The sequence below is a fragment of the Lepisma saccharinum genome, chromosome 8 (genome assembly GCF_977018435.1).
Source record: "Lepisma saccharinum chromosome 8, izLepSacc3.1, whole genome shotgun sequence".
Classification (NCBI taxonomy): domain Eukaryota; kingdom Metazoa; phylum Arthropoda; class Insecta; order Zygentoma; family Lepismatidae; genus Lepisma; species Lepisma saccharinum.
Window position 1 is genome coordinate 64,719,365 of NC_139236.1, and position 14,046 is coordinate 64,733,410.

At 35.0% G+C, this 14,046-nt stretch overlaps 1 protein-coding gene across 1 annotated transcript in view; it reads right to left on the reverse strand.

Moving 5' to 3' along the window:
* Window positions 1-14,046, reverse strand: part of LOC145991069 (uncharacterized) — a 167,179-nt gene that overhangs the window by 95,137 nt on the left and 57,996 nt on the right. The window contains exons 2-3 of the mRNA XM_083126790.1: window positions 12,264-12,326; window positions 9,355-9,413 (exon numbers count right to left, since the gene is read on the reverse strand). Of these exons, the coding sequence (XP_082982916.1) occupies window positions 9,355-9,413; window positions 12,264-12,326 (122 nt within the window). The remainder of the gene's footprint in view (window positions 1-9,354; window positions 9,414-12,263; window positions 12,327-14,046) is intronic.

A 14,046-nucleotide genomic window follows, 5' to 3' on the forward strand; every position in this document is an offset into this window, starting at 1 on the left:
AATTTAATACACAGGCACATTTAATATTCATTCACCTTTCTCTGTAATTATTTCATAGAATAACATTGAGATATGGTAATGTGTTACATTTATATATATATATATATATATATATATATATATATATATAAATTCATTATTGTCTATGAATTTATGTGTACGTTGGAAACTGAAAGGTGATCTTCATTTCAGTATTAATGTCGACAGTAATGTAAACAAAAGCAACGTGTATTTGCGACAGCACTAATGTTGCTCACAACAGCAGCATTGGAAATAATTGTCAATTATTAAATTAAAGTAATTGCAATTATATTATAACAAACTGAATGAAGTTAATATTTTTACTGAATGGAAATAAAATAACAACTCGAAAACTTGGTGGTGATTAGCCGGAATACTGCGGTGAGTCGGCTCAAGATGGCCAGACAACGTCCCCTTACTTCGCGCGCGGTTCGGGTTAAAAAGAATCTCTAAATGCATGGAAGTAATATTTCTGGGAACCTTTGAGTGGTTATAAAAAATAATTTCATTATTTTCTTCACAACTTTGTCGCTGGAAGTTTTTACTTGGAATTACAGAACAAAAAATGGCCAGCGACAACATTTTCTACTGCACGAATAAAAAAAATCTCCACATACTTTATTTGAATATTTTCTAATGTGAATATGCTTTAAAGTATTGATAAATTCTGAGCACCACCATCACCTATGACAATTAGAAAACCGTGTCAATTTTTTTCATAATGAATGCTTCAATTTTACGGCATGTTTCAACGTTAGGAATGAAAACAATGTAAAAATTTTGTTTTCACAGAAAATTTGAGTTTTTAATTTATCTAAAAATATGTAAACAAGTTACCACTTTTTTGTGCTCACCATCGTATTCTCTACAAAATTTCCTGCAAAACTGCAGGTACCGATTTTACGTAAGCTTAATTTGTAAGTCGAGAAATTTCACAACAGCGCGCTCGTACTTCCCATAAGAAAAGCATTGTCCATAAGAGCCCATTGTGTCTTCTGAACGTGAAAACGACTATAGAACGAGATTTGCAAATCAATCTGACAGTGATACTGGTTTGTATGAAAAGGGGTACATTAGTGAATTAGTTATTAAAGACATTGTGCAATAAGGAAAAGTTGCGTCATTGTGGTGAACGATCTACCTCAAGAACGTTTCGCCCGATTGCGCGCTAAAAAATCAATAGAGGTGTCTAGCACCGAGTCTGTGGCTTGCCTTGGCAGAATTCCTAGTGTACGATTATGCACGCCTCAACGAAAAGGCAGCCGTCAAGACTTTTCTCTAGGAGCGGTAACCACAGTAAAAATTCATCCTATCCTACTCCAAATTGTTAGCGTTCTTTTAATGTCCTACTTTATGCTTATGTAATTATTTTTCTCCAGAAGGTCGGAGAAACTTGGTCCCTTAGGTTAAAATAGGAACATAAATTAAGAGAATTTGAAAATACAATCCTTAGGAAAATATTTGGACCTAACAGGGATGAGGAGATAGGTGAGTGGAGAAGGTTACATAATTTAGAACTGCATAATATTTATTCATGTCCAGATATTATTAGAATTATTAAGTGAAGAAGACTTAGGTGGGCAGACCATGTGACACGAACGGGAGAAGAAAGAAGAGTTTACAGGATTCTTGTTGGGAAACCTGATGGTAAGAGACCTGTAGGGAGGCGAAGACGAAAATGCAGAGATAACGTTGAAATGGATCTAAAGGAAATCGATAAGGATGGAAAAGATTGGATTATTCTTGTCCAGGATATGGACAGATGGAAGGCTTGTGTTGCTGCAGCCATAAGCCTTCGGGTTTAAGAATGCTACAGAGAGAGAAAGTTTAAGGCAAGAGAGTCGAAAGCCTCAGAAGTCCAGGGGGCGTTGAACCAGCAAGAAGAGAAATAGTTAAAAAATATGAATGTGAAAGTATTGGCGCCTCATTAAATGCAGTTATATTGATAAGAAAATATGCACAAAGCCCAGAAAAATATACTTATTTATGGATATGTAATTTTTTTCTTGATTTCGTTACAGTGGGCAAAGGAATTTTTTAGGTGACCGGTTTCCAACACTTGTTGCTGTGCTTGTCGGACACTCTAATTTCCTTATTAACAATAATTTGTCTTAATTACACACCATAGTGTATTTTTATCTTACATTTTGCTTTTCTGGTTCTTTCGTAATATATTTTATAGCTCTTTTTGGTACTGTTTCTTCCATTACAATGGATTTTGGTTCAAATGTTAGAATTAATGATAACTTGTCGGATGCTTTGAATCGAAAGGTTGCATTTATTACTGAGAGTTCGCTTCCAGCTTCTGTTCTGTATAAACAAGCTAATTGCTTATCTTTGTTGTTAAAACAAAAACTCTCCCCCTGGAAAATTTTGGTGAGGGGATTCTTCAGGAGAAGATTGTTGTTGGGGGAATTCCCCCTGTCCCCCAGGATTTCGCACTATGGTTATAGGATCATATGCATTTACATATACGAGTAAATCAGTTTCATGATCATAACACATTATAAACGATAGTTTCAAAATTGCCAAAAAAAGAAGAGAACTCAGAAATATGAAACATTATTTGTCACCTGATCTTAAAACTGCCAGTTACAAGACATAAATATGGAGTTCATGGAATAAACATGGGCGTTGTCAGAAATTTCTGTAGGAAGAGGGGGTGAGTCGGGCCATTTATAAAAAGTAAATAGTAGAAATAATAGCAATAATAATAATATCATTCTTATTATTGTTATTATAAAATAATAGTTAATATAAAATAAAGAAATAAAACAATTTTATTTCAAATTTATTATTATAATAATTATTACTATTATTGATTGATTTGGTTTTTTAAGTCCACTTTATGCACAGTAAGGCTAATCGGGACTGGACCTACAGTTTAAAGTGGGATCCGAACCGCTACGTGCCTCCACCGGGTATCGAAACCGGGACCCCTTGATTAGAAGGCGACGACGCTACCACTGCGCCATAGAGAAGGCCATTATTATTATTATTATTATATCTTGGTATAATTATAGATTCTAAACTGTCATTTGAGGAACATATAATTGAAGTTCGTAAAAAAGCTAAAAAGGTTTTAGGTTTTATATTTCTTTAATTGGACTTCCTTAATACAATGGGAACTTTTAGATTTCAATTTTTAGTTTTGGTTCGTCCATTATTGGAATATGGAAGTGAATTATGGAACGTAGCAGCAAATAGTCACACCGAGAAAACTGAATCAATTCAGAAAGTATTTATTAGCTTACTTTGTATGAGAATGAAGAAAAGTTACAAGTCACCAAAATATATGGAGTGGTTGGAAATTTTTAATATAACAACCTTGAGCTTAACAAGGAAAGATAAAAATCAAAGTATTCATATAAAACATCTTGTCAAATAGGACTGATAGTGAATACCTTAGAAATACAATAGTTTATAACGTTCCAAAATATAAGACAAGAAAAAATCCATTATTATCAGTAAAATTGAAAAATGGTGGTGAATTTATAAAGATATTAATTGATGATTTCGATTATAACTTCCCTTAAAATATTATATTTAGGTATAGCATGTGATTTGATGTAAAAACCATTATGAGTTAATCCTTTTATATTACTCTTTGTGACATAGTGCTGTATGAGATTTTTGCAACTGTTCTCAGCACTTTATATAAACTATTATTATTATTACGTCCTTGGGGCGACTCTTTCACTCGATTCACAAATACTTTTCATTATGCATTTTACATTTCATATAGTTAGTGTACTGAAGTGCATAGTTGATTTTATTACTACATTTATGTACAAAAGTTACTGAAAGCTTTTTTGAAATTTTGAAAACTGTGGAACAATTATTCTTTGAATTAAATGGTTGAATATGAAACCATAACCTGGTCCCTGTATCTCACACACATCTGTATTCCAATTACTAATTAATTTTATTTATGTTATTAACAATAAAAATAACAAGGTTTATGCTTTTAATTAATTTAATTAATGCAACTTGAAAGACATGTTATGATGCTACGAACAACGATTAAGGAAACGTTTAGATAGGATTAGGTTTTGTGACTCGGAGTTCTCAAGTCAAACGTTGTATAGCGAGGAAGCGGATTCTCACAGAAATGCGCTTTTCAGCACTCTTACACTTACGTCATGAAGACCTACGTAATCAACTTCCGCAATCCCGTCACAAGGAAACTCGAATTGCATCTCGAAAAAAAACGCTGATATCATGGATTTTCATTCCGGGTGCGTTGGACATGAATTCTTCACAAGAATACAGCATACGTCGCAATTCTGGTGCCTAAAGGAGTCACGTTGACACTTCGATGTGTCCCAAATCTCTCTTTTTGGATGGAGTTAGGAACTCCTGGACACCAAAATTAGTTTAGAGTTTATCGCTCAAGTCTCCTTCACTATCAGCACAGGGGAACCTCATAAGTAGTTTATATGTATAAATGCATTAGAATTTTGTCGATTTTTCAAATTGGAATGGAATATTTACTTATATTTTGTTTATACTACTAAATCGCTGTCGATTTCTAAATATAAGTATATGTAGCTACGAATTTCTGATATTCATAATAACTTTCATGAAATTCAGTTTGACATTTAGAAGGACATAGTGTGAAAAAGATGAATGGGAGAAGACTCAGCATCACTAGAGCAGATGGTTTGTGTAGTCTGCTTCGCATCTGAAATGAATGAATTCATATGCCTTTTATCAAAAATGCTACACAGAAAAAGAAGCTTATAAGTTTAAATCGACCAAAAACGATTACATGAATGCTTCTTTTCCGACGGCGCAGTGGTAACGTCGTCGCCTTGCAAAGGGTCTGGGGTTCGATGCTCAGTGCTTCGGAACTCCCAATTAGCCTGTTTGTGCACAAAAGTGACTTCAAGTATAATGGGAATCCATATTTCCAAACTAGATCCTGGGATTCTGGGAGATTTGGGGAATAAGAAGTAGGGCTATTCGACTTAGATAGCTAGGAAAAAGTGATGAAGAGTGTTGGGCCATCGTCGAATGGAAAACAAATTGCTAACTAACTAACTCTCTAGCCTTCTTAAACAAGAAAGTTTATGACTGCAGCAACACAAGCCTTCCAAGCCAGTTGAAAGAAAATGATTTACAGACCTGAACAAGAATTGTACACTTGCAAGCCAGTTAAAACATGACTTTTAAACCTGGACAAGAATTGTAGAGTTCTTGCAAATCTTAATGTATGTTGATAACATGACTATTCAATGATTACATTTCGTACCACACACATAAGTGAAATATTTTCTACCTAGCTATAGGTTCTGACCAAGTTCTAGAGCAGTCTTCACACAGGAAACCTTGTTCTACAACTCTACTTTCATTCACATCTACATGAGAAATCTTAACGAAGAAGACTGCACATCGTTTGTATCTAATTGCAGACGTTCACTTCATATAATCTTCAATCGCACCTTTTCTCACTTTTCCATCTCAAGGACTCAGGGGAAGGGGGGGAGTTCCATTTCGCATGTAATAAAACTTTTTACAAAGAAACTCTTGTTCCTATTTCCTTGAAACCGAGTGACGAGAGAGAAGAGAGATTTTATCTCGATCATAATGCATCAGGAAACGAAGAACAAGGACATCACATTCGAGTTTATGTGAAGATACAATAACGTTGTTGTTCAAGGGTCATGGGTTCAAAACCGTGACCTTCCATTTCGCTGCTGCTCTAGTAAAAATGTTTTTTTCAACTTTCTTTGGCAGTGAAGACTGCAAAATGAAATAAAGTCATCTGCCTCTTTTAAAGACAGTCATAAAGAAATGTGGAAGAAAGATTTGACTTAAAAAAGATAAAAGATGCTCGTTGTACGAGACTGTGGCCGTTAATGTCTTAGGAACTTCCGGTTGTAGATAAACTTGGAGGACAGAAGGATTATAGTTATACGTACCAACTAGCACATAGTGTTTGAAATTAACTATGTGTTTTCTCTGGATGCAAAGGTGGAAGACTTCAATGTTTTGGATGGATTGCTGCATTCATTTCGAACGTGGTAGTCGAGCTACAAAGACGTCATTGTCGTTGAGTGGATCTTGTTGAGCTTGGAATGGTAGAGAAAGAAACAGTGAAAGTGGAATTGATGCTACCACATACAATGTACTGTGGTCGGCATAGAAACGATTTTTTGAGTTAAAATCATTCAAGCAAATATGATTTCTTGTTCCGTAATTTATTTATTGTAATAATATAAATATATCAAGACACGTACCAGAAACAAACAAAATATATATTTATTTTATAACGATTAATGATCATTGATTGTTTGTCATTTGTTTGCAAGTAAATTTCCAGCTGAAAGTAACTGTAGAAGTAACTTAGAGTTACTTTCCAAGTATAGGTGACTGTTACTTTTAAAAAGTAACTTTCAGAACATAGGTTTTATTCGGCATTGAATGCGATGCACACCATAATAATCCTTTTTCCGTCAGTTACAATGTTACAAAATATGGGACTATATTTGAGTCAACCAACTATTCGAAAATGAAAGCTTTTTGTCTCGAATTTTAAACCAAGTGACATTCTGGCTTCTGCGCTTTATGCAAGGGACTCTTTCCGTCGTGTGAATGTTGGTGAAAAGGTCATGAGAGCGAGCACGACCTATACAAAAATGCCAGTCACATGAATCCTGTCGCATGGTAAGAGACAAGTTGGAATATAACATTCAGGTGGGGTTCATCAAGGATAATAAACGGTGATGGGTTCGGTAGAAATGACGTGTGCATACATGAGAAACACGAGAAAAAATGCAAGCTAGTACCTGATTTTTCATGAACTTCGATACAGATACTGTTTCATGCAGTTTGAGACAGTGTAATATAATTCATACTCACGTGTGCATTCTTCCATACGTGAAAAGTCGGACATAATTCCCCAAAGGACTGTGCATGTTGCCAAACGAAGCAAAATGGGTTGTGGCTCGATAAGTACGTATACCTAAAGTTCCACACAAAACTTATGTACACTTGCCCACAAAAATGAATGCAACTACGACTCGTGCTATTTTCGAAATTGTATGGGTTTTTGGGTGAATTCCTTACTATGTTGTTGTTCTTATTATTATCATTAAAATTACGTTAGGCTATTATTTTAATGGATTTTTTTTTAGAAAAGAAAGTGCCTTGAAATAATACTTCGTCGAATTCTTGAATATGGTAATAAATTATGGTTTTCGCAGCCAGAAATCATCTTGAATCATCATGTTATACAGAAAATTACCTTTTCCTACAATTTTATAATGGAAAATTTACGTACCAAATTTGTTGCTTGAGAAAAAAAACACAATAGGTTTTTTATTACTTTTCATATATTTCATTTGGCTGAACCCCCGCATAGAAAATGCCCATGGCTAGGACACTGACTAAGGAGGGATTACCTGCTAAAAGACGCACTGGAACGAATGGAATGTTGGTCCCGGGTTCGAATTCCAGCTTGGGCATGGATGTTTGTGAGTGTGCATTAATCAATTTCATCTCATCACTCATTTCCATCTTCGCAAATTAGCCAAAAGTGGCACAAAAAGCGAAGTAAAATAAAGCAAATCAATAATAACAATAATAATAATGTTATTAATATTATTATTATAGTAGTAGTAGTATTATTATTATAATATTATTATTATTATTATTATTATTATTATTATTATTATTATTATTATTATTATTATTATTATTATTATTATTATTATTATTATTGGTACGTTTATCCTGGTATTTCCCCCCAGACAAAAATTCGTGGTTGCGCCTCTGCACTGACATGAAGCGAGGGTGTAGCCTGGAGCCTCAGTCGATTCTATAACAATAATAAGAAGAAGAATACACAGATATAATATTTCTACAATGTGGCAGCGCCCTCTCTCACTTTGTTTCCTAACTGGCGCCAGGTCAACGAACAGTTCCTGTGACTTCAGACTGCATGATGCATAACTCAAACAAATGACTCACTCTACTCAAGTCTGGAATGAGTCCAAGTCTGACATGGAGTAAATAGCGCGGAATAGGCTTCTCAGCGCCAACTTTATTGGTCTGAATTCTGAAATATTAGGTCTGGACTTCAGGAGCAAGAATTCGTTTCCAGAAACGAAATTGGAGCACTGCTTCTATGTTCCAGACAGCCTGGAGACTAAGATTTCCATTCTGCGCATCATTTTGTTTTCGCAATATTACCCTAATAATACTTACCTGTGCTAATTTTGCCATAAAAAACATAAAACATACTCTATATTGAAAGTTTTGATCAACGTCTGCAATTGTTGATCGTCTATTATTACTTTTTTTCAAAAAAATCTTGTCTGTTAAACACGGGGAATTTTTTTGCCATCCGACAGATATGAATGTGAGGTAGGTCATTCCCGACGTTCCGTCCGCGTAATAACCCCATAATTCATAGCGCGTCGTGACGACAGAGGAAATTCCTTGTCGGACCAGGATCGTCACTGGTCTCGTCCAGTTCGAAACATTAAAAGAAAGATATCATAGAATGTTCTTATGATGTATGGGAATTTTGTTTTTGTCAAGGGTTCTTTAATATGATATAGATATACGCTTGGGTGTTTTGAAGGATAGGTTACATTACATGCGTTGTTTACAGCAATGGATGGTATTGAACTTGACGTCATCACGCAGTGTTCTCTGGGAAGAAATTGGGCAAACAGATTAGCGTGTGTTAAGGAAAGCTTATGAGAAGCTTTTTTACAGCGAGAGAATGTGCGGTATTTTATACGTTTTTTAGTTTGTTTGTCGAAAACCAGAGTTGAAAATGTAAAAAAATACACATTCCTCATATGATCACGAGCTTCGGCAAAGATCGTGCACAATGCATTTCCGGCATATTTTCAACGCAGGAAATAGGACGCAATGGATTGTGGGGGAAGTTGTTCGCTAAATATCGTCCATTGAAAAGTAAAAAGGACAAAATATTTCGGAAGAACTGAGACGAGAACGAGACTGTACAAAATCTCGTTGAATCTCGTACCGTCCCACTACCATCCCTCAAACAGAATGTCTTGCCGAACAAGACTGTTTCGACTGAAGCCTCTGTTTCATAAAAAATGAACATTTAACAAGAATGTGCTAACAAGATTGTTTTGGTGACAATTTACGAAATTAGTTCCTTTCTCAAAGTCAATAGAACAGTTTACAGACTTGTTAGATATGGCGGCATTCATTATTTCACTGAGCAGTCAATATTTCAAAATTATAATTCTACGCCACAATAATTATTATACACACAAAGTCTATAATGCTCCAGATGTGGTATTATTATAATAATTTCCATAGGAAGCAAGCTAAATGATTACTTACCTTATGTTGCTTAACGTCAAATCCCGCTTCCATAGTGCTAGTTTTCCTTCCGTTAGACCCTGAAAATAACAAATAAAATGTGTACATATTCTTATTGTAGAAATATATATATATTTACGATTAAATTTTGTAGGAGTATTATCTTTCATATAAATTAATCAAAAATTGGAATGTCTATTATACAGGCGAGTTGTTCTATATTGTTCTGATGAGAATTTTGTTAGTTCATTAGTTGCCTTTTCAAGTGGTAAGCACAGCGGTACTAAGAATTACAGATATATATATTTGGACATACAATATGTAATCAGAGCTAGAACCAAAACGTTTTAATAAAATATTTTTTCATAAAAAAAGATTAAATCAGCCTACAAAATATTAACTTATAATGAATGAATGTGTATTTAAAATATATATAACTAAACTATAGAAGTTATTTGTAGCCATTTTGTATTTTCTTTCATTTTCTTTACAATTTTACTTTAAATCTGACATGAGTCGTTTTTCTTCTTCCATTTTACAGTACAATTGTTCAGCACATAGTCAAGTTATCCAGCAAACTTGACATAGCCCCATAGCCAGGCAGGGGCCAGGGAGGGCTGAGCCCCCCTGGAACTACCGTCAGCCCCCCTAGCACTGCCTTCAGCCCCCTTGAATGTCAAGACAACACTATTTTCTGTAATTTGCTTGTAGTGAAGAGTGAAAATGTAGACAGCAGATATTACTTTGCTCACAACTTTGGCGAAGGATAAATTCACAGAACATGAACAACAGCTTCTTCATCTTATTTGTAAGAAGAAGTATAAGTAGCGGCAAGTATTTAGAAGGTTCTCTTCTCTAGGCTCTAGAAGGTTCTTTCACAGGGCAGTTTCTTTATCTGTACTTTCGCTGCCCCTGTTGCGAACTCCCACTTAGACAGAAATCTATGACTTTGATGACATCATGCAAATTCCCTCCGCATCTGTGTCAAGGGTCAACAGCTCCCAGGTTTTCGGAACGAAGGGGAGTTTCATTTCTTCCGCCTGGGGTGGAATGTACTGTAGGCACTATGATTGAATATTGTGCATTTTCTCTTGTGTGATATAGATATCTGTATCATTAAAAGTAGTATGAAGTGTGCAGTAAGGAATGATCTCAGTAGCAGTCAACACTTATAAGAAAACGATGTTTTAAAAGATATAGAAAAAATGTTGTATTTGTATGATATTTCTAAATTTCATATAACTTAATGACCCCCACATAATTTACCTTCATTTAATACTGTTAAACTTTTGAAAATTGGACTTGGTTTACAAAGCCCCCTGATAACCCGTGAGCTCCCCTGGAGATAAATTCTAGCTACGGGCCCGACTTCACACACAACGTTTTAGACTGAAGTCTTACTCACAACTGCAATAATCAGAGGGATCACGCCACCATAACGGTCGCGCATGCGCAGTGAGCAAAACTTTTGTGATCACTAGAGCCCGGAAGTTCAGGCATTTATTTTCGTTAAAATAGGCAGGCAAAAAGGCAAAATAAACCGAAAAAAGGCACATTTAGAAGTCGCTTACTTTTATCTATAATTTCTGGCAAAATGTTAAAATCTAAATTGGGAAAAGCATTTCAATTTTCTCCGTCTTGATTGCACATAACTACAAGGCGCTTTTTAAGTTCTAAACATTCATTGATAGTCGTCTGTCAGAGAGAATGTTTTTCATAATAGAAAATGATCTTTCTACTTCGACAGAAGTTATTGGAGCATACATATAACAAGATAATGTAGCTGGACTCATTTTGGTAACAGCATTTTCACCTTTTAGAATATCACAAATTGTTTTCAATTGTTTCAAGTCCTCATTTGCACTCACTACCCGTTAGCACTTTTCCGCAACAGCTCACCCCTTTTCTCCTGACACTTCCATCATCTGCTGCATAGATTCCTCGAAGATTTTCGTGGATGCTATAATTGTAATTGTCTCTGGCAATGCACCATAATGTGCACAAGTAAACTTGAATAGCACAGGAGTTTTTTCACTTCACGAATTGAAGCCGCTTCATTTTCTGGAAGAGCATCGATCACCTAACTGATTTTTTGAAGGTTGTTAGCATAATATATAGCTGCTGATATCCAGGTTCCCTATCTCGTCAAGACTGGTTGCTGAGGTAAACTAAGCTCAATCGCAACTTCCTGAAATTTTCGGGTTCGAGAGGGAGATTTCAGAAATATTTTCTTTGTGTTCGAAATCAACCTGTCCACTTCAGCAGTCAATCATGCACAAGAAATGTTAACCGAAAGGCAATATTCTGACTCAGCATGAAATACTTTTTTCTCACACTTTTCTCCTTCAGCAATGTTGAAACATGCGTGAGTTCAATATTACTTAAATAAGGCGAAAATTATTCACATAATAAACGGAAGAAAAATAAATGCCAACAACGTTTTTTGGGAGAAAAATAATTTATATACACATTTTTTTTTAAAAAAAATGTCAAATTTCATTGAAAAAGGCAAAAAAAAAGGCATTATAATTAAAAATAGGCAGTGGGGTCCCAAATAGGCAAAATAAGCAAAATGAAAAGGCTTCCAAAACATTCGAAACAACGTAAGAAACGTATATCCGGAAAATTTTTATCAATATATGCAGTAGATAAAAAGAGGCATTTTGCCAAACTTCCGGGCTCTAGTGATCACCCTCGTATTAGTATGTGGTTATCTTTAACTGCTATCACTTTCGACACTGTGTTGATTTCCTTTTGCTAACACTAATCGATGAAAATATGAATATATTACATATTCTTTTTTTAAAATGAACTTTCAGATAGCATGTTGTTACATTTAACATTGAAATTAAATTCTAAGCAACCTCTAGAGCATGATTTACTTCTACTTGAATCAAGAATGACTGAGTACGTGTAAAATAAATACTTACCAATAAATTTTCTCCATCGATGTCACGTTTCCTGAAGGCCTCACAGCAGTCACTGAATCCATTCTGAAACAAGAAATTGAAATTTATTGATTTCTCTTCATCTTTCTGTAAAAAAGGAAAGCGCAGAAATGTTTAAAATATTTATTCGAAAGCACTTGAGTGAGTAAAGAATCTATCACTCAAGTCTCTTTCATTACTTACTTCGCTGGTAGCAATAACACTATCATGACTGGAGTAACAAAAAAGTGGGAGCCTGGCAATCAGAACACACTTCTTATGAACAAAAATTTTCTCCAAAGTATTCTTCCGCATCTCTTTCAGCATTGGAACGTCGATGCAGATATGAGTACAAGTAACGACAAAGGCCAGAGCAACATTTTTATAATGAATAAACCAACAGTCTAACAACAGAGAATATCGAGAAAGCATACTTTACAACTGAAAATACGTAATATATATATATATTATATATTTACCGATAATTTTATGGATCCAATGTATTTAGAAACAGTCTGCAAATTAGTGCAAGATGCTACCACTTCAGTATTTTATTTCTGATGATTTTAAAAGTACATTCATATACTCTCGTTTTTGTAATGTTAAAATATGAAACACATTTTTACAAGGCAAAATCTATTGTACTGGTTATGCATATTCATTAAGGATTCAAAGTCTTTATGAAAGATTTGTAATTTTACCTAGGTATATCGGTGTGCAGAATATCGGTTATCGGTACTACAGGCAAATACATATTGATAATTTATCGGTATCTGCCAAATTCCTAAGTTCTCTTTTCTTATTGTTACTGTTATTATAACTATTATTAATCATAACAACAATGATAATAAACATGTTCTGACACTCCAGATTGTAATACATTTTTCATTCATTTTTATTATTTAATTAGACAGTCTCACTTCCTGCACAAAGAATACTGGCTATTAATGCAAAATTTTTGTACTGAATCCGACAACTGAATAGCTACCCGGAAAAATCCCGCCAAGTGTGACTCGCACATCGTTAAATTGGGGTCAATGATTGGTGATTGCCCTCACAGAGTCCCCCACACCGTTTACAAATTGTGAATGAAAAAGTTCACCTCGTTCAACCGTTGTATTTGAAGAGTGGTTCCTTTAGTCCTAACTACCTGTGTAGAAAGCTGACTTTCTTGTTCATCACTTAGGAATATGCCTCATGGAGAATGTCAAGGCCTTTCTGTAAGAAACCAGTTCCTTGTTCAGCATTTATGATTCAATATTCACACCTGCAACAAACTGCGTAATTCACAGAAGCTCACTTGTGAAGCTGGCTGTAAAATGGACTACTATGAAAGTGAATGTTTCCAATCTCAGTACTCTTACGAATTATTTTCTTAGTGTAAGGATTATTTTCGGAGAAGAACATGATCCTGCAGAAACTTTTCTAAACACCAGACATCAAACATATTCATTGCTCGACACACGGACTTACAAATGCAAACCTTCAATGATCACTAGGTTACTGAACCATGTGTCTGCTTAGCTCAGTGGGATAAAAATTATAAAATCTTGGTCTTGTAAACCAGAGGTCGTGAGTTCGAATCTCATAGGGGACAACGTGCTTTTTTTCCTTCTTAGGTTTACTTCCAAGTCCAACATTAGATCACTGTTACTTATCGAGTGTTTTATAAACAAAGTTCAACTGCCCCCTTAGCTCAGTGGTTATAATACTGGTCTCGTAAACCATGGCTCGTGAGTTCGAATCTCATACAAGATGGCAATATGCTTTTTCTACCTTCTTGGGT